We start from the raw sequence: 26175 nt of genomic DNA, 5'->3' as shown, positions 1-26175 counted from the left end.
TTCGAAATCCTGACAGCAACCAAGCAATCCGCCGCGGGCGCGCACCCCAGGAGGAGCCCCGGGCGTGGATGGGGATGCCGCAAACAGCAGCGGGTTTATTGCTGCGCGCTCAGGTGCTTCCCAGGTACTTCCAGCGCCGGCCGGGAGCTCGGACGGAGCGGCACGGGCAGCGAGCGAGCCCGAGCGGCTCCGCAGGTCCTCGGGGCGGCGCCGGGCGGGGCCTGGAGCGGGGGGCGGTGCGGGGCGCGGCCGCGGGCGGGGGCCGGGCCGCGGGGCAGCTGCGGTCGGGGCCGCGCATCCATCGGCCGGGCGGGGAGAGGCGGGCTCGGGGTGCTGCCGCCTCCGCCGTGCAGGGGCAGAGCCCGCGACGGGCGCACGGCGGGCGCTGCCCGGGCGCAGGGAAGGGAGGGGAGGCTCGTCCCCGCCGCCGCCGCCTCGCTGGACCTCGCGGCGAGCTCCGGGCGCGGAGCGCTCCGTAGGATGGGGCTCGGAGAGACGCCCGGTGTCGCCTCCTCGCTCTCGGGCTGCGGGAGCCCCCACGCAGAGCAGGGCAGTTGAATCCCGCCCGCGGCGGAGTGAAGGAGCGGGACGCGATTTATTGCTGCATTCCCAGAAACGTCGCTTCCACCTGCGGGCGAGTTTGATCAGCTGGCTGTGGATTTTATATTTGCTTCTCCGCAAACCGAGGTTAGCCGGGAGGCTTTGGCTTTTTGGGAAGGTGCCCTGCCCCGGCCCGCTGTGTGCGATGGATTGAGGCGTGCCCGGCTGCGCCCCCAGCCAGGTCCCCGCCCGCAGCCCACATAGATGCGATGGAAAGTCTGGGGCTGTTCTGCACCCTTTGTTACCTGATGTTCAACGCTCCTCTGCTGTTCTTTGTCACCGGTGAGTAGGAAACTTCGGCCTCTTGCCGCGGCGATGCGCCGCTCCGGGCACAACTTGCTGGCGGGAGGCTGCGGGGCCGCCCGTCCGCAGCCGAGCTGCAGCCGCCGCGCTGCTCCCCGGCCCGGCCTCCCCGGCGCGTTCCCAACGCGGGGCTGGGGGCAGGGAGCTGCCCGGGCGGGCTCTGGCAGAACAAGGTGGCACTGTTGGGCCGCAGCTGCCGGCAGCGCGCAGCGGAACGGAGCGGGGCGCGGCGGGCGCGCAGCCCGGGACGGTGCCCGCGCCGCTCGGCGGGAGGGGATAGTGGGACACCGGTGGCTCTGTATCAAGCCGAGGGCTTTCTTAGAAGGACGAGGGGGTTAAAGTCCTCTTCAAACTTTCCTCTGAAGCCACGGCTGCAGGGTGACAGGGGCCGCCTCGGCCCTGCCCTGCCCCGGGTGCGCAGTCCTGGATGCTCTGCTTAGCCTGTGGTCCCTGGGCTCCAGGAAACCTGTGGCGCGGTCAGTGCTTAGCCCTTGAGCTGAAGCAGCTCACGTTAGACTGAAAAGGACTGATCTTGTCTTTTAATCTCTCTCGTTAATCAGCCCTTGTAACTCTATCTTCCCCTCCCAGCTACCTTTACTGAAGTTCCCAAAGATGTGACTGTTAGGGAGGGAGATGATATTGAGATGCCTTGTGCTTTCCGAGCCAGCGGATCCACCTCTTACTCCTTGGAAATCCAGTGGTGGTACCTTAAAGAACCAGCCAGAGAACTTGCACACGAATTAGCCATCAGTGTCCCCGGCAGCAGGAGCAAGGTAATACATTGCTATGGAGATATATGTCTTCATCAAATGCAACGTGCCTAGGCAGTGATCAGAATAAACTCAGCATTCCCAGAGTGCTTCCTCTGCCCAGTGCCAGCCACCAGTAGGAAGCATCAGAGTGCCCAGGCCCTCCAAGGAATGCAGGAGTACAGGGCATGCACCAGGAGGGGCTTCACATCAGGAGAAACATCAGTGTTTTAAGGGCTGTAAACAGAAAATGATAAATGTCCCACTTCAAAATCAGCAGTGAGGTCCCAAGAAAGGCAGTGAAAATAGCTGTAGTATGAAGTGTAGACAAGCAAAAACCAGTGCTTCTGTGGACTGAGCCGGGAGTCCCTGTAAAAGGTGGGAGAACCTCAGCTCACTGATAGTGCAGAAAAAGGTATGAGAGATACACCTCTCTGTTGGTACATTAACGTGGTGTCAGTCTGCATCTACAAACACATAGTTACTTGTACATGTACATACTTGTGTCCATATCTGAAGCTCAGCAAGATGTTTTCAGTCAGGTGTAACAATTAAAATGCATAAAGCAGAGTTAAGTCTTGCATGCCTTTTCCCCTCCCCCTAGGAAGCCGCTTGGTGTAAGGGTAGGCTTTAGTCTAAATTTTTCAGCTTCATTTCCCCAGCATAAGCCAGTCATTCTACAGCCCCCCCAGAGCAAAGACAACTTGCAGGTGCCAAACAGGGCTGTACAAGGAGTGGGCTAAAGCCAGACTTTGAGGCTGTGCTGCCCTTCTGTGCAGGACATGTCATCCTCTCCAGGCCCCATCCTCTGTGCCAGCAGGGTGGCCCACGGCAGCCTCTGTGCCAGTGCCAGCTCCCCTCTCTGTGGCACGCTTGTTTTCCTGCAGAGCTCAAATAGAGATGCAAAGCATACAGACACTGAGCTAATGCGATGCCGCCTAGCTGGGGAAAGTGTAAGTCAGTTGTCAGACTGGGAAATAAATCGCTTGGATTTAAATGTCTTCTTTAACCTTATATAAAAACTGTGAGCTGCTTTTACAATAAATGATGACAGAGCAAGCCTGGAGAATGATGACCGTCTCCCCGAGAGGCGTATCAGTGAGGTCTGAGGCATCACTTAAGTTTACAGTGGTTGGCTGGAGACAAAAACATAACCAAATATGAAACGTGCTGTGTGATACCTGCTCCCAGGGTGTTTCAGGACTGAAGCTCTGCCCTGAGCCATGCAGGATCCAGCTTGCCCAAGCCCTTCACTGCTGTGCTGCTGGTAAAGCATCTTCCCCAGTGTTTGTCAGTGACTGGGAGCAGCAGAGCATGCAACAAGCATTTCTTTGGCTGCTGTTCACACCCTTGGGGAAGGCAGCGCTTCTGTGGGGCACCATGGGAACTTTACCAAAACAGTCCCCCCGGCTGAGCACTGGTTTGCTGCCTGCCCCATCAACTGGGGAACTCCCCTGAGCCGCACCGGCTGTGTGAATGGCAAGTGGAGAAAGTTGCATCTGTCCGTGTCCTGTCCTTCCACTGGGGTGGGAATATGAACATCCTGTTGATGTGGTGGCAGTGCTGAGTCTAATTGCCCTTTTTTTCTGTTCTTTTAGGTAGCAAATAAGGATGCAACCAAAATCAGCGTAAGTGCAGCTCGAGATGGGTGCACACCCCTCCTCCCATGCTCGTGGGATTTACAGCATGCCCCCCTCATTTCCTGACACACGAATGCAGCTGGTCTCACTGGCAGCCGCGCTCCTGCAGCACGGCGGGAGTGTGGCACGTTTCCCCTCCTCAGTGTGCCGTGGCTCAAGACGTTGTTACCATCTGTTGCTGGTTTTGCGATCACATCTCATTCCTTGCAAATCCAGAGGAGGTGACGCTTGCCTTACAGCCCTTTCTTAGCCACGTTGGGAAAGGACTGTGGGCCAAATCAGAAGAGAATCTCGCTTTTTTTTCCCCAGCCTTCTGCAACCCCCAGTTGCCTGAGGCGGCTCCTTTCTCTGGCCATCCTGCAGGAAACACGCCCCTGTCCTTTGATGCGGCCCCGCTGCCCCTCTCCGCGGTGCTGAGGACACAGGGCAGCTCCTTGGCCGCGGAGGGGGAGACACTGCCCAGCCGGGCTTGACTCGCTGCAGCGGCGAGGGGGAACCCCGGGGGGCTGCGCTTTCCTCAGGCGGGGGCTCGGGGCGGTTCGTGCGGCCTGGGGGCTGTCCGAGCCTGGGGGGCGAGAGGACACCCGCGGGGGGCGGTGGCAGAGCGCTGGTGGTGAGGGGTGGGAGGCGGCCTGGGAACGATGGGTACAGGGTCTGATTCTGGATAACCCCCGCCAGGTGGGGCTTTAACAGCGAGGTGCTGGGCTCAGTGGCCGCTGATTTGGGGGAATTAGCCCCGGTGCCGTGCTCTCGGCAGCAAAGGGCACGGCGCTGGGGCCGGGGCTGCAGGCGGAGGGCAGGGTCGCTGCCCGCCGCTGAGGCCGTGCCGGCCGTGCGCTCTCTTGCAGACGGTCCGCGTCCAGGGCAACGACATCTCGCACCGGCTGCGGCTGTCGGGCGTGCGGCGGCAGGACGAGGGCGTGTACCAGTGCCGCGTGTCGGACTACAGCGACGACGAGACGCAGGAGCACAAGGCTCAGGCGCTGCTGCGCGTCCTGTCCCGCTTCGCCCCGCCCGACGTGCAGGCGGCCGAGGCGGTGTCGCACATCCAGAGCGGGGCGGCCCCGCGCCGCCACGGCCCCGCCGCCCGCCCCACGCCGCCGCCCGGCCCCGCCAAGCGCCCGGCCCCCGCCCCGGGCGGCACCGCCAGCGCAGCTGCCAGCGCCGCCACCGCCTCCGCCTCGACGGCCGCCGCCGCAGCCTCCTCGGCCTCGCCGCCGCCCGGGCAGGCCGCCATCCTCCGCCAGCAGCACGGGTCAGGTAGGGCGGGGGGCGGGAGGGGACCCCTGTTCCCGCACGGCCGTGAGCCCCGGGACCGCCACTCGCTTGCGGGTCGGTCACTGTGACCCCTCTGCCGCGGCGGGACTCTCGCTGCGACGCTGAAACTGAGTAATCGTACCCAAGTTTGTTGGCAAAGTGTAGTTAGGTTGTCCCAAAGGCTGGGATTGGTGCCTTGCCCTGGCCTGGGCAGGAGTGAACACAGGCACCGGCCTGGGGAGATGGGTCTGAGCACAAGGCTGGGACCCGCATCCCTTTGCGTAGGTGCAGTGGGAGACCCCACGTTCAGAACCCCCGTGCAGCTTTTCGGGTGCAGTGTTTAAACAGTAGGTGCAGCCTCAGGTGAGCTAAATGCCGTGGATGCTCTGCAGAGAGTTTAGATCAGCAAGTGGCTTACAGGGCTGGTTGTCCCAGGCAGATGCAGGGCCTGTGCAGAGCAGGATGTGGATTCAGAAGGGAAATGTCAATTGCTGTGTAATGAGCTCCACATTTGAATTAATGGCAGGATAGGAATTGGAGATACAGTGCTCTATAATATTTTCCAAATGTAAACATCATGCTAATACTGATTGTCTATCAGTTAATACTGTATTAAGTTATTAATGCCACATTAACATATTGCGGCTTGCCAGAGAAGGCAGTTATAAACCTTTATTTATCTAATGACAGGAATGTCTGGGACAAGAACATAGTCTTAAATCTGAATTGCAAAAGTGTTTCAAGCTTCAGAGGTGTAATGCTGCTCTGGCTGGGCTTCAGCTCCCCTCTCAGCCACTGTCACTTAGCTAACGTTGAACAAATGTCCCTGCCAAGTTATCTGTGGAAGAAGGGAAACAATTTTATGCCACTGACTGTGCAGGGAAGGCCCTGAGCTCCCCTCTCTGCCGAGTCTCTTCTGACGCAGATTCATAATCTTCACGCAGGGAAGCTCACACTTCTTCCTGATACTTCTTCACACTTTCTGGGCAAACAGTTGCAGGTTTTGGCTCACAGTAATGGAAATCATTTGTATATGGGTCACTGTGACCTGCTGGTGCTTTACAGGTGCTGTTTTATCTGGCTACTACCTTTTCCTGTTTTCTGAATAATTTAATTTCTTTCTTCTGGAGAAATACATGTTAAAGTTAGATTTTACTCCTTATCATTCCCAAGATGAAGCTGGTTGTTCATTGGTGTCTAGTGGAAGATACAGTGATAATTCCTGAGATCTAACTACAGGTGCTTGTGGGCATTTAAAGAAGTTCATTTTGCTTTTACTGAATCCACTGATCCCAAGAAATTAAACCAAGCACTGTAATGCTCACAATCTATTGTTTTTTGTTTGGAAAGATCTGCTTTCCTCCCCGGACCCTAGGGCTGGGGGTCATTTTAGTGTTTCCTCTCCACTCTGTGACTGTGAGAATTCTTGCAGTGTTTTCTGTGCTGACAGTAGAGGTTGGGTTTAGGACTGGCAGCAGTATGCACCCTGCCTGCTGAACCCAGAGCTTATGTGCTGCATATGAACTAAAACCAGGACGGTGGAAGTGCAGTGGGCTCAGTTCCACATCAACAGATGGATGCGAGCATGCGCCGCCAAGACAGCATGTCACATATGCCTCTTAGGGCAAGCCCTCCTGCCCAGATCAGCTAAACTGCTGTCTGTCCTGATTTTTTACATGTCTGTGGTTTGGGATATGGCACTTCTGCATCATTTCTAGGCTGCATTAAATTCTGAAAATGAACTTTTAGCATTATGGCCAGCAGTGGAGGTATTGGAATGATTGAAATCGGTGAAAAAGGTAGCAGAATACAGAAAAACATTTAGTGGGGGTCTCCACATGGAGGCTGATGCTGAGAGCTACAAAACTGGCTAAACCAGAATTTGGTGCTGTGAGCTGCACACTGGTCTCTGTGAACACTGCCACTCCGTGGCAGCTCCAGTGCTGGAGAAAGCCAAGTCAAACCGTTCCTGTTCCTAGTACTGATTCAATGAGGTGTAAACCAGCACCTGCTTTTGTCCCCATAAGAGGGAGGTAATTAATCCTGTATTTTGGTACAGTCCTTTTGCATAAATAATGTCTTTTTACTCTGCTTGAATCAAGACGTCCCCAAATAACAGGCTTCTCCCTGGTTTGTTGTAATTTCTGTACCTGTGGTAGTTTGGAACTGCCTGTCATTACTTAGCAATGGAACAGGAACCCCAGCATGGCTTAGGAGATTTGCAGCTGAGAGGCTTGGCCCTCAAAAATTCCTGATTTGGGTGCCTTCTGGACCAGAGCTGTCTGAGTCTTGTTACCATGAGATGTCTCTGGTCGCTTCTGTGAAGCAGATTGCTGCTGTCCCAATCCCCATCTTCTCGGTGTTTTAGTAAGGCTGTCTGGCCAGGGACTTGGTTTGAAGCAGAGAGAGACAGCTTGGTGTAGAGGCAAGAAGTCTTCCCTAGACATGAATATTGCATAAAGACCTGGATAAAATACTGATACGGCAGTCAACGTGATGAGGACTTGCAGGGATATCATCTGCTTTTGTGAGGAAATGGAAGACTGGGGTCTCCAGTGCTGCCACTTGGATTGATAAGCACTAAAGTTTCTTCAAAATGTCTTAAAAGAAAACTACATCTCTGACCTTCAGAGTTTCCCATTTGTGTGTTAAAGTGGTGTTCTTTAAAGCTGTGTTAGGTACAGTAATTATTGTTCTCCATAAAGAATGCGATTGCTTTATAGGAAATGGGGTTTTTTTCCCCCTTTTGTTTACTTCTGGGAACGAGAAGCTCTGTTTCAAGTCCACCCCCTCAAGGCAGTGTTGTAACTGGTTTTCCACACAGTAGGGCCAACAAATCCAACTAAACCTTTGTTCACATGGTGTTTAAGACTTCAGGACCTAACGTTGTGTTGCTGTATGAGTTATATCTGCATAGCAGCACAATACATATGCTCCGTTATCCTATTTTGAGCTCCCTAGCACACACAGATGAGTACTTGCACCAAATCTGTGTGTAATAATTGAATAGTCTAATACATTTAAAGTGTTTAGCATTCCTAAGTCTTTTCATTGTACGCAGCGATTATTTCCTCTGTATAAAAGCAGAAATTTGGTCAAACAATGGATTTGCCATCAGTGATTAAGAAACACCCTCATTTAAGACACTGGAGAGCTCTGCCTAAGAGCTGATGGCATGGCACTAGCTACAGTGTCCTGCATGAATTGGCCTCTAATCCTATTTTCCTTGAAATAGAAATCTTCCCAATACTTTCAGTGTAGTAAGAGATGGCCTCTATGTGCTTGGATTCCAATAAATGTGATTATAGATAAAATGCTATGTTGGGATGTGCCTGCAGGGCTTTTGTTGACTTCAGTTGCCATCCCAGTCATGCACCGTGGAAAAGTGTGATTCTTCACATCTTCTAAGTGAACTGAAACATGAATTTATTAGAATAAACATTTCTGTTACTGAGATTATCTAAAGAGCAGAAGACTCTCATCTGACAAACTGGGTATAAATAGAAAATCCATTGTTTCAGACATGTCATCAGAAATGGTATTTGGCTGAAGTTTGTGATCAGCATTATGGTATATAAGGCAACAGAGCCAATGTAAAAGAAAAATTGACCAATATGCCACAAATATTAGCTACTTAAACAGAGTTTTATCTGTGATGTTTAAAGAACCATATAAAAAGTTGGTGCTGTGGTCTCATGAGTCAGAAAGGTTACTGCTTGTCTGCCAGCAAGGTAAACTGAAGTGTGAACCTAGAAAATGGGATTTGGGCTGTGAGGAGACAAAGATCTGCTGGCAAGACTATTTTTAATACTGTCAGAGAAGCAGTCATCCATGTGGTTCTAAATGAAATAATATTGACCTTTTAGTTTAAATGCTTGTACACAAATGAAATCTTATGCTGTAGGAAAAAAATTGGGGTGAGCAAGTGAAAGTGTGCAGAGTTGTTTCTGTTTGGAAGTGCTCCTGGGTTTTACTGGGTAGAGTAGGGGGGATGCAGGAGCATCCCTGAGTGAAACACACAGTATATCTGTCTCAGGAAATTTGTAGTCCAAGTGGATGAGACAGATAAATGACACAAGAACAATAACTGACTTTGTTGAGTCGTGTGACAGCTGTGAAATTAAATATGTAAACCTAATTTCAGATCTTCTAAATTTAAGTCCAGTGCCTTAGTCATGAGACTAACTTTGTCATCTGATGGTGAAGTAATAAACTAGGATCTTCATACTGACCTCTTGGGAGGGAAATTGACTGTATTATATCCTACCAAATGGTCTCCAAAATGAGTGCCTGTGTATTGGCTTGGGGGCAATTTTTAGTTTAACTTCTGAGCAGAATGTAGATCAGACATTGCAGCTTCCAAATTCCCTTTTATTTGTTTGATCTCTAGCCTCAAAGCTCAGAAGTGAAAGCTTTAAATAAAATAAACAAAGATGGGAGTGTGAAACAAGAAGCTGTGATTCATGATGCTTAGAGTGCTCTAGGAGGGACACAGGCTCATGTGTTATGCAGAGATGAAGTAGTCATAGCAAGGAAGAACATAAGTCTTCACTTCATGCCTGTCCCTCCCCTCCTCAAAGCCTTTTATGTGTGAGGCAGAGGGAGCTCTGCTCCTGGGCTACCTGGCCCAAGATAAAGCAGCAGGTCCCAGTCCTGCAGCCTCTGTGCCCATGCAGCTCCCAGTGGTGCTCAGAAGAGCAGGGCATGCACAGCCAGCCCACCTTGAGGCAGGAGACCAGCTGGAGTTAGATACGTGCTGTGCCCTGGGAAGCAAGAGGTCTGTCTTTGCAGCGTAGAGACAGGCGAGGAAGGAGAACAATGTTTCATTGAGTGTGCTGAGCTGGGTAGGGGAACTCTGGAGGGGCTGTGGTTGGGTTTGGACTAACTTTGGGTGAGGGCTCTCCTGGCTTGGTCAGAGCTTGAATGACTGTGCTAGTTTGAGAAACAGCCTGTGGAGCTCGTTTAGGTTTGATAGATGAATGTTACATGAAATAGCAAGAAAGGAAAGTCTATGAGACTGCTTAGCTCAGGCTCCCTGCCTTTCCCACTCCGTAATGTGTGGGTCTACTCCACTCCCCCTGTGCTTTTTATGAGACTATGTATGAGCTCCACTCTGTTGTTGTAGTTAAATGCAACCTGGGTCACATCACACTTTCCTTTACATTAAATAAAGTAGCAAGACAGAGGCCATAACTGAATTATCAGGCTGACCTCCTAAATGTCACTGGATAATAAACATGCAAAAAGATTTCTCATTAAATACACATCACTAGCACTTTAATATCTAGGCAAATTAGACTGCTTTGGGGACAAGTGAGGTCAAATATCTTCTTTTGTGTCTGTGTAATATGGATTAATTCTCGAACTGGACAAAAGCACTAACTGCTGTAATGTGTCACCTCATTATCTAGGGCAGAAACAAGCTGTGCCTGGGTGTTTTTGTACTGTGGAAATGCAATTTATTTGAGTAACCTCCTTTCAGTGGTTCTTGCTTGTTCCCCAGAGGACAGACAAAACTGTACTAACCTATTCTACTCCAGCCTGTGCAATGCCCTTGAAGAAATCTGAATATTATTTGAATTTCTTTGATATTTTGAAGTTATAGATGAAAAAATTTTCTAAAAATATTGCTAAACGCAATGAAGGGAGTATTCCAGGTCTTTTTAATGAATGTGGAAGCTGTACCTAACACTGGTCTAGATTTCTATAAAAGATTGATTCATTAGTGACTGAAAATTAGAAATTTATAATAAGAAAGGCTCAGTGCACCCACATGTATTTTTGCCTGAGCCAACGGCATTTTGGGCAGGAATATATACTGCTAGTTCTTTATACACAGTTTCAATAGATACTTTGCAACGTGTAGTCTTAGTTTGCAGAATCAGCTAACTTTGTATCTTTTATGAGGCAGTAATTGGTACTCACTCCCCACCTCTGCTATACTGGTTGGTGCAGCTTTACTGACGTATAAACTAATGCCTGAACTGTGTTGTTGATTTATATAGGTCCCTAATAGTTTAAAACTTAACAGTCGTGGCACAAAGAAATGCCCAGACAGCCTTACTGGTACTGGTTTTGAGAAGGCTTTTAGTAGCATGGGCTGTAGGTGGAAAGCAAACATAAAGTAGCCTCTGCCAGGAAATGAACCTTACAGTAGTCCTGTGTAGGTGTTTCTTTTTTACTTAAGAGAGCCTGACAGGACTGTGCTGGTAATAAAAGGGGGTTGCTTTGGGTTTTGATTTAGCTTTGCTAAAGCAGTAAGAATGCTGTCAGGCTCACTGTTGCTGTTTACTATGTGTTTTTTAAAATTAGATAATGGTAGAGCAGTCCCATATGTCAATAATAAACAGTTCAAGTGGGTTTGGATTGGAAAAAATGGGGTTGTCAGCAGAATGGTATTATTTGCCACAACAGCAGCTAACAACCAAGTACTTTATATTGCTAGGCTGTTATCAGTTGGGAGGCAATTTTATTAGCTGGGAAGAAGAGCAGTTTGGCAGAGTAGCAGCCGTGCTCAGTGGAGGGGTCTGTGCGAGCCAGCACGAGGTTGTGCCGCGGGGGAGGAGGGAGCTGCGCTCACAGAGCACACGCAGGGACACCAAGCATTCCCCAAATATCTGCTCTCACCCTGCCCATGGCTGTGGAGCAGGGCATCCCTGTGTGTGCAGGGAGAGGCTGCTGGCTTGCAAAGCAGGTGGAGTACAGGGAGGTCTCTAAGGGACATTATATTCCATGTCTGTCATTTTGTTACCATGCTCTTGGAAGTGTTCAGGAAACATGGGGATGTGGCACCTGAGGACAGGGTTTAGTGGTGGACAGTCTGGTGGTGCTGAGTTCATGGCTGGACTTAGTGATCTTAGAGGTCTTTTCCAACCTCACCAATTCAGTGATTCTATGGATAAAATTCATCAAACTGACATAATCGGAAATAGTTTACTGCTTTATAATTTTTACAGTTGGTATGCTAATCTGAATCCCTCTCCTGCCAAGGAGCTGGAGATTTCACATGTACAGAGGGTATTGAGGAATATCCCATGTCCACAGTTTTGTCAAATAACCCCTTGCTGGCTTATTCTGCAAAGCTTGGCTTCCCTTACATCTAGGGCATAGCAAAGTCTTTAGTTAACTAACATCTAGCAAATATCAATCACTGGAAATGTTTGGAGACTCTGTGTATTTGTGGGTCAGTCCCAAAATCCCACTGTTGGTTTACAGCAAAAACGTGATCCCTCTTTTATGGAAATCACAGGCTCTGGGTTTTTTTCAGGCACATGCTCTCAATACAGCCATTTTCCGTGTGTCATCATGTATTCTGCTAATGCACTTTAACTCTGTTCTTTAAGTATGGACAGGATAGGGTTATTTCAAAAAAATCCTTAATCTGCCCTTGCATCTGCTTAAGTTTAGTAATTCTGATTGGAGTGATAATTACAACTACATCAGCAGCTTGCTCCTAATCCTGATCAAAAATACTCTAAAAGACAGTGAAGTGAGAACTACAGTGTCATCGTCTTTATTTCTGGGTTGCAAATATTTGCAGCTTGTATCAATTACAGAATGTGAAACCTGTGGCTCAGTCCAGTGTGACTTTTACTGCCAGTCTTTTCATAAAGTGCCAGCCTGTGGAATTGTGTGACCATACCTAGCTTGCCTCCTTTTCTGCAATATGTCCAATATTTTTAGTCCTCCTACTTATAATAAAACCCCTGAGAATATGGCCCAGACTTGCTTCAAAGTTCAGTAGCTGAAACCAGCTCCCATTACCCTTCATTGTCTCAGGATCTGGGCAGTTTCAGTTGTGCTTTTGCTACTTGTGTGTATAGATATGCTCTGGAATTTCTCACATACTAGTACAGAAGAAGTGTAGCACTGGCTACCCATTTACCACCTGAACTACCACTAATGCAGTTAGTTATTTTTCTATATGTTTTTGTTTAAAATTCATTTTCTACCAAACCTCATTACAAAGAATTTTCTATCTCTTACTATTCAACTTTCAAGGAGTGAATTAAGGGTTCTTGGTTTTGTTAAGTTAATTTTAGATCATGGAACTGCAGAAAATTCTGGAAATTAAAACAAACTCATAGTTGCATGGTTTGAGTGTCTTAATAAGATGTTTAGTGAGGAGAGATCATCTCACTGATACCAAAGCAGAAATCTGTTTATGTGAGGGTAATACAAAGTAGAGACCAGCTGCAGGTCTCAAAAGAGGAAAGTTACTGGCTTATTTAAATGCAAACCAATAGAAAGTATTTAAACTGTATAATCTATATAGAATGAATTGCTCCTTTTAAGCATTCAGGATGCATTTCTATTATCCATTGACACCGTCTACAGCAGCATTTCCTTTTGGAGCTTGTTATAAATTACTCCTGGTGCTGCCTTGAAGTTATTCTTTAATTTCTCCACGAGTGGATATTTGGAGTGGTTGAGTGGTTTGTTTGTCTCCAGTGTAGAAGGCATCCCAAGAGCAGCCCCTTAAGGGCCTGGCTCCCTCAGCTCAGCTGCTGCTCTGCTGGGTTGTCTGTGGGCACTGCCCGTCCTCAGCACAGAGGTGTTCACAGGCAGATGTAGTGTTTGGAGAAGCAGAGGGAGGTTTTGGTAAGAGTGCTGATTGTTCTGTGCACTTTTGGCTACCACAGAAGGGAAGTGGGGTATTGAGGGAAAATGTTTCCCATATTGTGCACCCCTATTTCTTGTGCCTTTAGTGGGAGATGATTTTTTACCAGCCCGTTGGAAATGAAACTGCATATTTCTTTGGGAACCTAAAAACCAGAAACATTTCTGTATAAAAGGTAGAAGTATTTCTTGCTTTGTAGCAGATATGCATTTCCCTATATCCATCAAATCCACTAGTTCAACAGCTCCTCTGTTTGTGATAGCTCTGTTTAATGTGAAATTGTTGTGCCTTGCAGACCTGCAGCAGCTGTGGAATGGGTCAGATCAATTGTCCATTTAATCCTGTACCTTATGTCTAATGATGTCCTTAAGTCCAGGAGAGGGGAAGAGCCTCTGTAGAGGATAATGGAGCACTTGGCTGGTCCGTGTACCATGAGCATGTTTGGAAGGGATTGTCAGCCCTAATATTTTAACAACAATGTGGCTTTAATGAGTCTCAGTTAAAATGAGCTCTATTGATACCAAAATCTGCCTCAATAGTTGCAGGTGCCTGAAGAAACACATCCCTGACTCCTCTACCAACGCCTGTGTCTGTTCTGTCTTTGTTCTGTCCCAAAGGCACTCACACATTGGCTTCCAGCAAAGCACTGCAGTGCTTCCAAAAATCAATACTGCAGAAGGAATATTTTTATTTTCTTAGCTTCTTATCAGAACCAAACTTTTATTTCTGCATCATTTCCTTGGCATGACTACACCCCCTCTCATTACCATCCAATTTATTTGTTTTCTAATCTGTAGCCTCTCTGCTACCATGCTAAAACACCAAAGTCTAAAACACCAAACCACTAAACCACCAGTCTTCTGTCCTAGGTGGGCTTTTTGAGTTGTCACATCAAGAATTGTCAAAATTAAGGACCAGGCTGCTACAAGGAATTGGCCTTTCCTCAAATACACATATTTATTTTTCTACCTATTCTGGAAGTTTGCACTGTGCTGCCCTGTATGCAGCTTCTGCAGAGTAATCAAGCCTTAAATTCTGCCTCAGCTCATTGTTTTCAGGTGAGTTTAGCCCAGCACGTAAATAGATGCAGGTGTGGGCAAGTAAAACATGCTCATTTCAGGTGTGCCAAATACTCCAAATGCAAAATCTTATTTGAAATACTAAAGCCTGTTGAATTTCCAAAATTAGAACAGGAGAGGCTTCCTGTTACTCTTGTAACATGGTGTTTTGGCAGTTCACCTCTAAATATAGGCCTGAATATTGCAGTGGATATCTTGAGAGAGAAGGTAGAGAAACAGTGAAACTCAGGTGTATTTGAGAAGACATAAAATGCTGACACAGTTGTACAAAACTCTGGTCAGTGTCTTCTGGCCAGTAAAATTTCTTTCAGCTTCCTGGGGAGTTTGAGGCTATGGTGTGAATAAGGAAAGTGAAATTGTGGGCATTTTCATGAAGGGTGTGGAGGACAATGTTGATAGTTTTACGTGGCTCTGTGAGAAGATTTATTCTTGACCTTAAAAACCTTGATACCGTGGATGAAGGAACAAAGCAGAATCATAAGCTTCTACCTGCATGTTGTGTAGAAATAAAAACATACACTGACTTCTGTGAGGCATTTTTTGAGATGAGTTATGGAAAGCTGTTCCAAAACTCAGTGAATCATAAATAAAGATGTGTAGTGGATAGAAAACTAATTTTGTCATTATGCCTTCTAGGCAGGTTCAATGGCGAGCAGATCCCATGCAGTTGCTCATAAATATGTGGGAAGTCACCACTGCAGAAATTAGCTACACCAAAAGACAGCTGAGGAGCTGTTTCTGGTTGTGCCTGGGCAGGATGATCCACAGCCAGACGAAAGCTAGAGCAATGGGGACACCACAGTTCAGTATTTTTTTTCTATTGTACAAATACGTCTTTGAACAAAAACACCTCCTGCTCCATGCAGTTCTCTGGGGTTGAGCTAGGAGAGTCTGCTAAAGTAAGCACAGGCTCTGCATGCAGTTCAGCACAGCATCCTGGAGAATTAGCTCTTGGGGAGGAGTGGGAAGTTTAAGGCACTGGGTACAAAAAAATTATTAAAAAAAATAGCAAAAATGCAGTGTGTGGATTGTGTTGGAAGTACTTAAGAGTGGAATGGTGTAGACAGCTTATAAGATCTTGTCTCAAGCTGTGGAATAGTTCTAATGGGGTGTACCTTACTATCTCTTTGGTTGAGTAAGTGTATTGTGACTTTAGTAATTTCAGTTAAAAACTTCTAAGAAGCTCTTAAGTCTGAAGTTGGGTAAATTCCCTTCAATTCAGTGTAAGTGCTCCAAATGTATGTCAGTGAGTGAGAATTTGTTTTATCTAGGAGGTTATTGCTTGCAATGATCCTTGACCAACAGCCCATGTAGAATTCCATTTTTTCCATAGATACCAGAACGAGAACATGTGTCAAGCACAGTCTAAAGTTTCTGGACTGAGGATAGATCAGTCGATATGGTCAGTTTGATCCCTCACCTCTTAATGAAATGCCAGGTTTGAGGGCTTTAATTGGGCATTGTTCTGTAAGGAAATAGGCCAAGGCTAACAGGTCACTGCATAAAAGGCAGTACAGGGGAATGTCTCGTGACACTGCCAACCAGGGCCCCAGCTCCATCACCAGTAGGCACTCAGATTTGAGGTGTTATCTCATCTTTCAAGGAAAATAGGCTACTGATGTCTTTCAGCTTTTTATTATATGGGCCACTGCATTTTACCACCATCTCAGAAAGAGACATCAAAGGACTTTTCAGATTCTTTCTAGTAAGAAAAATAGGTGACTGGTGGAAACCGTGGGTTTTGACCATTGGTTAAATATAGCTTGTAAAAGAATCATCCCATTTTTTTCTGTGTGTCACAATTAACTTGGTTAATTAATGTTTGTTTTCGACTGAACTGTTTTAAGTCAAACTGTGATTAATTCTGGCATAAAAAAAAAATATTAAATAGAAAATTGCAGTAAAACAATATTATGTCATAAATCGAAAAGAAGGATGAGTGATGCCAGAGAGCAATTCACCATACACAAAGAGAACAATTTGTTCTTGTTCTGCATGGTGGTAGACTTTCCCTTTTGGCCATGAGCATATAAATATTTTAAAAGCAAAGTTATAAGTCTGTATAGTGATAAATAAGCTTGCAATAACAGAACATCAAATGAATATTCAAAATACCAGTGAAATGTTTTCTTGCAAGTGTCTGTAGTTTGCAAGTAACTGTGTACTCCTGATTTAGGGTATCTGGGTAAAAACTCTCTGTTCTCACACCTGGGTCAATCGTGTGTCCAGATCCTCATGCTCAAGCCCACATTTTGTTTGTTTACATCTACAGATGTAGCAATTTATTAACTAAAAAATCAAGAGTACCACTACTGCAGTAACAGCAGAATTGAGGACACTAAGTTCAGTTTGTTTATAATCAATGGCTCAGGTTAACTAACCAGAGAGAACGTACTGGAAGTTATTTTTCTGGTCTGCTTATATTCATAGGGAGAATTCTGAAGTTCTGTGTGTCCAATAATGCCTGAAGTCTTAGAGCAGAACAACACTGAATCAGTATGAAAAAAGAAGCTTGTATGTGGTGTTCAGTAAGAATAATTGCTTTCAAGTTATGTTTTAAAAATATGTTTAACTGCTGAGATTCTGTTAACAGACTCTAAACTCACATTCTGCTATCAAAGAAAATGGAGAATACAGGTTAAAAACAACAGCAATTTCTACAGAAGGAAAAGACAAAATTTGGACTGTTGATTTCACAGTTCTGCATTGAACTGAAATTTAAACTGAAACTAGTACATAAAGGTAAAACCAACATAGGAATTATTTTGGTGAGCAGGCACACAGGTGCTGCAAGGAGTTGTGACTAATATTGCTTTCCCTTCAAAGCAGAAATAATCCTAACCTGGTGTTCTGGCAGCCCTTCAGTATCAGCAAGAGCACTTGAGCTTCAAGAGCCCATTTCTTCAGGTTGAGTTGCTGTGTTTCCAGGGGAATTCCCCCTCACAAAAGACGTCTTGCTGTCTGAGTAACTGGCAGCATCTCAGACTTGAGTCCTGTTCATTGAAAGAACAAGTTCAGCCCTAGCAGAGGGGTTCTCATCACCCTCAGGTTTGATCATAATAAATATCCAAGGCCAGCTCTTCCCCATAGTGCTGGGCAGGTGGGGAATTGGCACAAATTTGGGACCATTGAGCTGTGTGTAGCTGCCAGGAGTGTCGGCTGCTGCTGGGCTGCCCCTGCCATCCCCAGGCACGGGGGACAGTGACAGCACGTGAGGACTGTCCTGGCTGGCCTTCCTGCAGCTGTGCCATGTCCCAGAAGGGAGGACAGCCATCTGACAGCTTGGGAATGGGGATGTGCTGATGGAAGTGTGGGTCCATTGGGCCTGTGAGTGCAGTTTGTGGGTAAGTATCTGTCTCCAGCTACCACACGCACGTCAGGCTCAGAGACAGACAGACAGCAGGGCTCCCCTCCAGCCTTCCCAGTCAGCTCTTTTCTCTCACTGGGAGGTAGATTTGTGTAGATTTGCTGTGTTTGGGGTTGGTGACTGTCCCTGTGCTGGCTGGGAACCTGGGCTTTGGCAGCTGTTGTGCACTTCCCTGCACACACTTTTAGTGTCTTTTTGCAATGGGTTGCAACTAACTCCTTTAGTTGCTGGAGTTAATTGTGTTTGTTAATGATTTTTCAGCATTCAAAACAAAAATACTGTATTCATCTTAAAACCTTGCTGTTGCTATGTAGGCAGTCCTTAGCACATGTTTGTGCATGCAGGGATTTAATTAAAACCTTAATAACTAAATAATCACCACAGTCTGGACGTCTGTGAGATAGCACTGTGGGGACATTTCTTGAGTTCCTCAATTGCACACCACATTGCTATGTACTATTTTTGATACTGGGTAATCATACTCCAGCACTGCTGGTGAGGTGTATGTAGATTACAAGGCAGCTGGAGCAGCGAGCCCAAGAGCAGTGCATTGCTCAGGCACTGTTTGAGGCATTTCCTTTGATCATGCCACTCACATGTCCTAGAGACCAAGACCAAAGTATTCACATTATGGTACCTGAAGTGAGTTTCCTAAATAGAAGTGCCCTGATTACTTTTCTAGGGACACTGAACACAGAAAACTTTAAAAATAAGTTTTCATGCTTTGCAAAGCATCTCTGACAGTCTGGGTGGCAGTCTGTTTTGGGCATTCATTACTCCTGTAGGTCGGATGTTCAGCAGGCCTTTCCCCAGCTGCCCCTCTGCACTTCAGGTGCAGGGCAAATTCCCGCTGGACTCCTGCTTTTGCGTGGAAACGTCCCACACCTGTCATACCCATTTCTGTGCTGGTGACAACTGCACATGCTGGTCCACTCATGGCGCAGGAAGGTGTCCCCTGTGGGCATTTGGGCCCAGGCAGCTGCTGTGGCCCAGCCTGGCCTTGTCTGCATGGGCTGAGCCAGGCTCGGGGAGCGCCGGGCGCCGATGTCCTGCCCTGCAGCAGCGGCGTGGGCTGCGCTGGGGCACCAGGGCTGCTCCAGGGAGCAGGGCCCTTTTTCCTGTGCTGGCAGCACAGCTGTGACCCACTTCAGAGGTGGCACAGCCAGAGCCTCAGGCTGTGCCTGTGTGTCCATCCTGCTCTCTTGGCCAAGAGCCCTCAGCCCCACGGCTCAGCCCTCCCGTGCCAGGGAGAGGGGCCACACCACAGCGCACACAGCAAATACCTTTCTGTGTCTTTTCAGCACACATCGCTAGAAAATAAAAAAACTGGGCAAGCATCTTGGTGTAAATGGATGTGAGGCAGGGACAGCCTTGGTAACTGCAGCATGGCCGTGGCTGCCACTTGTTGCTGTGAGCAAATGCCTCAGTGTGTGTCCTGCCCAGGGAGAGCCGTGTCCTGCCCCGTGAGTTACCTCATCGCACCTTGCTCTCCTTGGGAAAGAATGACGGTAACAGATGTGTTCCACACCTGACCTCTGTTTTTCTATAGCTCCTGAGCACATTTTTAATTTAAAATTCTGCTCTTTCCTATAAAAGGTAAAGAAGATGTCAAGGTCTTGCTGTTCCCATTCCAAATGAAATGGGTTCATGTCCTGTTAATCAAGAAGTACAGCCGCAGCATTTGTCATTTCCCTTTAAAGTAATGGGTGGTTGATACCTGTCATTTCTCAAGAAACTATATACCAGATTATGGTGTATTTATAGAAATCTCAATTGCTGGTAACTTGGCTGAAGCCAGGTTTAGGCATACCATTAGTAACACATAATGAAATGACCTAAGTGGAGTTAGATTTGGGAGGGGGAGGAAAAAGCTATTTGAGTTGGATAGCTTGAGGATGCTGTTTTACTATTAAAATTAAGCTTCTGACCCCTGGCACTGAAGTGATAAAAATGAATCTTCCTATATTTCTCTTCTGCATTTAATCTTCTGTATTGGAAAAGATAAAAAATCAAATCTCCTTCTCTTCTTTGTCTCTTTCTTTTCTAGGTACAGGACCTATTTATGCTACAGACCCACTCCTATACATGTCCCTGTTAATACTGCATAAGCTTGTACATTTATTAGTAAACCACTGACGGACTGCTCCCTCCACTCTTCCTCAGCCAAACAGAAAGGAACCTATTTAATAACAAACAAAACCCCTGACAAATCCCTACAGTTTTAAAGATGGACAGAAAGAGACTGAAAGAAGCATGATAAATTCTACATGGGGGGAAAAACATATTTTTGGGGATGCCACAGAAAAGTAAACCACATAGAATAATGCATCTAGTTTCCAGACTCTATGGTGTAAAGCCCTGCTCTGTGCATGGCACTTATGATTTCTCTATTTTAATGTAATATTTTTTCTTTTCTAAACCTTTCCTCTGACTCTTCATTTTGCACGAACTGTTGAGCAGTTATCTTTATGACAATATGTAAAGATGTTGGGTCAAACCCTTCCTAAGAAAGGAAATATTTTTAGTAGATTATTGTGTTTAGGGGTTTTTTTTTATTTCCTTTTTCTTTTTTAATTAAATTATTTCTTTTGGAGACATTAAAAAGGTACATCTTACCATAATTAATATTCACTGTCAATAATATTTATTTTTAAATGAAGATTGGAAACAAGGTAAGACATTTGTTTATAAACTGTATTGTATATTGCTGAATAACAGTTGAATAAAAAGATTTTGAAATAAAGTTTTTACAGATGTGTATGCCTTTCCCTGTGTCCTGAATGTCCCTGAGAAGGCTTGATGGCTGTGTGAGTTCCCTACCTTGTTATAGCACAGAGAGTTGAGCAAAGACACAGCACAAACAAAATAAAATTGAAATCAGTTGTTTTTCAGACACCCTCGCATAGTGCCTAAGCCCACAGCAGAAGGTGCAGGCAGCCAGTCTTAGGCTGCAGCTGCCTTTTCCTTGCTGACACCAGTTATCTCTGGGCAGTCAGGGCAAGATCTGGTAGATGGACAGGGGGACACTGTGTGGCACTCAATGTAAATTGTTTTGGTTTGCCCCAGGCCTCTCTGAAAAAAGGTGAATCAAGCAGTGGAAAAGAGAAATAAATCATCCTGGAATGTTGTATTCTGTAGTTCCACGATTTGTTTAAAATTTATTCCGTTTTTTTTTAAATGCAGAATTGTGTCACTTTTCTTATCCAGGTGAGATTTCTCTAAAGAAGCTTTTTTACAGTAAATAGGGCAGTTATTTTTCTGCTCCAAAATGCTTGTTTCTCAAGTGAGCCAATAGGATAACTAGGTAAAGAAACATGACCTTCGTTAGCTGAATTTAATGAAGTACCTTGAAATTTCCTATGTCTGACTGTGACTCTTACCCTGTCACTTGTGTGGCATTTTAGAGAGGAGCTTCCTTGTGGGAAAGGTGGAGTGACAGCTCCAGTGGCAGCAGGACTCTGCCTGCAGGAGCTGCAGAGCAACCAACCGCTGCCTCACCTCATACCCAAGTCTTTTTCTAGAAGGAGGGCAGGAAGGGATTGTAATTTTTTCAGATGGTCAGGATTTCCTTTTTCTAGGGCTGCCAGTAACAGCCAGGGATTTGTGCCACTTGCACTCACTGGGTTTGAGACCAAGCAAATCTGTGTTTGATCTGTCCCACACTGGTTGTAAAAGCCTCTTGTACTGGGGCAAACTCACCATGGGAATCCAAAGGTGGTAAAATCTTTGCAGTAATGTTCATTCCATTACTGCCAGCTGTAGGATCCCATGGATTTGGGAACAATCCATAATCCTCCCACAAAAAGCTGAACTGCTCTTTGGAAGAACTCAGAGCAGGGTGGTTGTTTTGAGCCTGGAAGTGCATCAGAGCATGAGACACTGAAGAACACAGTCCTTGGCTTCCATGTGCACACAGGAGGGCTTCTAAACCTGGAAGGAACAGATAGGTGGGGAAAAGATTTGCATGTTGGACCATGTCTAAACTAATACCAGCATTCCCATCTGAGAATTTGCTCAAGGACACTTACTCCAGCAGAGGTGTGTGTGGAGTCTGCAGTGTGACGAGAGCTCTAACCCTTCAACCAAGGGCTGCTCATGCAAGTGAAACCTGCCTGTGTTTGGACTGGGGGTCCTCTGGCCAGCTCTTCATTGCTGCTGCTGTTTTCTCAAGGGCAGAGAATATTTCTCAGAGCCTCAAGTTCCTTCTGAGGGAGAGAACTAAAATTTTTCCAGAAGAAGAAGAAGAAGAAAATGTGCCTAAATTGATCTAAATAAATAGCCGAGGCTTGAAGCATGTTTGTCTAGGAGTAGTTATGCTTCTATTTCAACTTCAGCCCTACCCTAGCTGGTCTTCAAGTAAACAGGTATCTGCTTTGCTCTGATACTTTTGTTTAATCACTTAGCGAGCACATTGTATCTTGAATTACAGACTCTGTGCTTTGGAGGAAATATATCAATCATCTTGAGTTTGTCCTTGCCTTCCTTTTGTAGCCTGTTACCTGCAACGGGATGTGGCAGCACGTTTTGGGTGCAATGACAGGAGCAGAATTACCAAGGTATTTTAGACTTTAATTACATTAAAGGTGAAAAAATATTAAATCTACAACTAAAAATAACTTTTTTATCCTTTCTGAGATCAGAATTAAGTGTGCCACAGTAGGAATAACTATTCTTAGATTCCAATTGAGCATAAAACCTCAGAAATACTAAACAATAACCTGAGGATTTGATGGTAAATCTCTTCTTGCAAGAGCAACAGGCATCTTTTCTTTCCAATGAAGAGCTGTACACAGGCAAAGAGAACTTGTTCCCAGCACACAGGGTAAATTCAACAGGTGAGCAGATTGCCAAGATAAGCTGGCTTTACCTTTACCTTCACGATATTTCTGCCTTTAAAAGTGTGCAAAATGAGTCCTTCGGGTTTCAGGGCCATGGTTTCCACATTCAGGCCAGCTCTTTTTGGCAAAATGCACATCCTGTAATTGTCTCCATCTTCCTATAGTGCAGGGAAAATAACTGGCTAAAGAGGAGACTGCAGCTTTCAGTACAGTGTTTTGTCTTTAAAAAACACTTAAAGGAATGAGAGACGTTTTTGAAGAAAAATTGTAAAGAATGTGGAGCCTTATTGCTTCTGAGTGTGTTGAGAACTTTTGCTAAAACATCTGTCCTTTGAGAGTGCTCTTTCTTCTGAAAAGGGCAACTGCCTCACTTCTGCTGATTGTATTTACAAAGGGCAAAGCGAGGTTTTGCCGTACCCTTAATGGACAGAGGCTAGTGGCAAATCTTGCTCTTTCATAAATCTCAGCATTCCTTGTGGTGTCTGCTGTCAGAATCGATTAGGAGTAAGTGCCTGTGCTGCAGAGCCGTGGGAGGGTGGTGTGGCTCTTGCAGTGCCACACAGAGCTGGGCACAGAGTCCCCCAGCACCGCGGGTGGGGCGGGTGGTGCCCAGGGAGGCAGCCCTGGGTCCCTGCTCTGGGGACAGCACAGGCTCCTCGCACAGCCAGCAAGCAGGGAAACATGAGGGATGGCTGTTGGGGGCCAGAGCTGAGTCATCTGTAATATAATCATAAGGAAACACCCATTTTTCCTGAGAGAAAATCAATAGAACTTTGCACTTTTCCTTGTAATATTTCCAGTCTGTGCCATCAGCTGCAGCTCGCTCACAGTTATACTGCCATAAATTCACTGCGAGTTAATGGATTTCCACAAAAACGAATGGATTTACAGCAGTGTAACAGAGCTGGTGCTAGAGCCGTGCACATGTAAAAATACATGGAACAGAAGTAGTTTGATAGCACACAGGTGACCTTCAAAGTGCCAAGACCTAGTGAGCAAAAAACAAAATTACCTAGTTTGTGGTGTGCTCCTTTTCTGGCAAAGTTCCCGAGGAAAATGGAGCCTGCAGTGCTGAAAGCCTTGCTGTGCGTGGCAAGAGGGCCAGACCCACTGAAGGGAAGATGGGTGAGTGAGCAGCTTCACGCTGTGATGGAGAGTGCAAAAGACTGTCTGAACATGTCATTTGTCATTTCCTGCATAAAACATTTTGGAGCCTAGTCTCACTTAGAAATAGTAAGTAAGTAAATAATGTGCTCCCAAACTTGTGTGTCAAAACTAGGTTGGTTAATATATGAGCTGCCTCTGTTGCATTTGTTACTCCACAGCAAATTTCATGCTTAGCCAGAGGCTGGCAAAGTTCATTTATTCATTATCCCCAAACTTTGGGCAGTTATTATTCAAGCTCCCCTAGTACATCTATTTAATAAGAAGAGAACAGAAAATTGATGGGATCAGAAATGTTAAAGTCTTAATTAATGCTTTTAGCAAAGACTGATTGGAGGGGGGTTGCTGTGAGAATATTAATGTGCAGCAAGCGCATTTCTGGCTGGTGTCACTGGGCAGGGGGAGGGCTCTGCCAGCCCTGCCAGGGGGCTCTGCCTCTGCAGCCCCGTGAGCTCTGGGCCTGTGGGACACCACCTGCATCACCCTGGGGCTCTGTGCCTCCAGGTCAGGGAAAACCAGAGCTGCAAGCCATGGGAGAACACTAAAATACCAACATGTGCGAATTACTGCTGCTGATGGATAAAAGAGAGCGTTTAAATGGTAAAACAAACACCTACAGCAGAGTAAAGATGGGGGGTTCTTTCTTTTTTGCTGTTTCTGGGCTTTTGTGGCATTTCTGTGCAGTGCTGCAGATCCTGTGCTTCAATGGGGGCTCCCAGGCAGCCGGGGGCTTCGCTGTGGGCAAGGGGGGACCAGGTTTTGTTCATGTAGGAGCAGCTACAATTATTCCACAGGAAAATTAACAGGTCTTAAAACAACGTGAACAAGACGAAGGCTTGAAGAATTCCATCAAGGCAGGCCATGAGGAACCCCTGCGTCAGCCTGTCCTGCCCCAGAGCAGCAGCAGCTGCGTGTGGCAAGGATGGGAGGAGGAAGGAAGGGCGGGGTGGGGGTTTGTTGCTGAGTTTAGACCATGCTTATAAAACCCAGCAACCTCTGCCGACTAGAGATGGATAATATTATAAATGAAGCCAGTCAGGGAAAATACATGTTTCAGATTTGCAACAATGACAGTCCAAAATTTAGCACTGAACAAGGCGGCTTTTTTTAAGGATCTGTGCTAATGCCAATGAGTGGATTGAAATCTCCTATTTCTCCTCTGGTGACTGCCCACCTTCTAATTATAGCAATTATGGACATTCCAAGTAAAGCACAGTTACATTAAGAGTTGAATCGAAGAGCACTGTGATGTAGAGTTAGTTAATGGATTTCCCTATTTGTTGCATATAGATTTCCTTTCCTGTTATTATTGAACTGTTTCTTAAATCTCATATGGAAAATCATCTGTAGTGTAATACAAACTAAATTACCAAGATCTTCATAAATAATTCAAAAATATTTACAGTTCAATTGAAGATTATACCTTTTCTAATAGGAAATTTCTGGGATTTACTCTGGGGAACATTGCTTTTTTTTTCTATTACATGACCAGATCTGTCAAAAACTTTCATTTGTCTCTGTGTTAGTATTATCCTTGAAATAGGAAGCAACAGGTTAAGTCTTTGGGAGTATTATATAGGATGGAGAAACAGATAACCACATTAAATGGGCTCCTATTTTTTGATTTTCTTGTCATTTTGCTTGGAAATCTGAAGTAGTTGATTTCTTTTAATAAACTAAAATAGAAATTCCTCATTACTAAATATTTTTCAGGCTTTTAAGTTGCTCTGACAATCCAGTGAGTATCATGACTCATTTTGGGTTTTAGGGTGTTCAACATAGTACCTAGGCAGGTGTTGATATTTAGGCTGATAGTCAAAGTCAACTGTTTGGCAAAAATTAGTAGCATATTTCTGCTTTCCAAGTGTTGTGTTTTTATAATAGCTCTTAATTTCTTTTTTTTTTTTTTTTTTTTGACGGAGTCCATCTGTATTAACAGTCTCTGTTAAACATGAGTTATAGCTCTAAATCCCCATGGCAGAGCCTCTTTTTAATGTTTGTGCTGTAATTTATTTACTTACTGTTCTGGACAGTTGCATTTCAGTGCTTCCAGAGTTGTCAGAGTTGATCCAAGTGACGGATACCTGTCAGTATGTCATTAAACCAAGTGTCTTTGCAGTTTTACAAATGTGTCACCAGCCCTGCAAGGAGAGTGTCTGTGCTCTTAGGCCGGGTGTGAGGAAAATCAGTGCCAGGACTCTTGACACCCTTTGGCTTTGCCTCATCCTTTCCTCACAAGAGCAATGTGGTGGTGGCTGTGACACGGAGATGAGCAGCTTGGCCAGATCTTAGCTAAGGATCCAAGAACTAAAGCCCCCCTTGGGAATTCATGTGCCCTCTCCTGGCATCAGGCAGCCCTGGGCTGGGGGTTAGTCTGTGCTCTGAGGATCAGAAAATCTGTTCTCTGGAGCCTATGGAGTATCACCAGCATGGTGAGGAGGACTCTTAATTTGTCTTTGTTTTCTGGACAACTCCAAAGCACTGAAAGCAGGATGGCAGGGGCTGTATTGCCAGGCCTCCAGAGCCATGGCCAGTGCAGCTCAGGAAAGCTCCTGCCC

The 26175-nt window shown here is 46.1% G+C and overlaps 1 protein-coding gene across 1 annotated transcript; it reads left to right on the top strand.

The window, feature by feature from the left end:
* Window positions 1-806: 806 nt before the first annotated feature.
* Window positions 807-19751, top strand: VSTM2B (V-set and transmembrane domain containing 2B; the record flags this gene model as incomplete). The annotated part of the gene is made up of 5 exons (XM_082289835.1): window positions 807-882; window positions 1492-1676; window positions 3251-3280; window positions 4141-4552; window positions 19663-19751. The coding sequence occupies exons 1-5, from the start codon at window positions 810-812 to the stop codon at window positions 19749-19751; spliced, it is 789 nt and encodes a 262-aa protein (XP_082145961.1). The 5' UTR covers window positions 807-809.
* Window positions 19752-26175: the final 6424 nt, after the last annotated feature.

This window comes from Coloeus monedula, assembly GCF_965178545.1.
Source record: "Coloeus monedula genome assembly, chromosome: 13".
NCBI classification, from domain to species: Eukaryota; Metazoa; Chordata; class Aves; order Passeriformes; family Corvidae; genus Coloeus; species Coloeus monedula.
The sequence above is the reverse complement of the archived record's forward strand: the minus strand, read 5'-3'. Positions and strand labels throughout refer to the sequence as shown.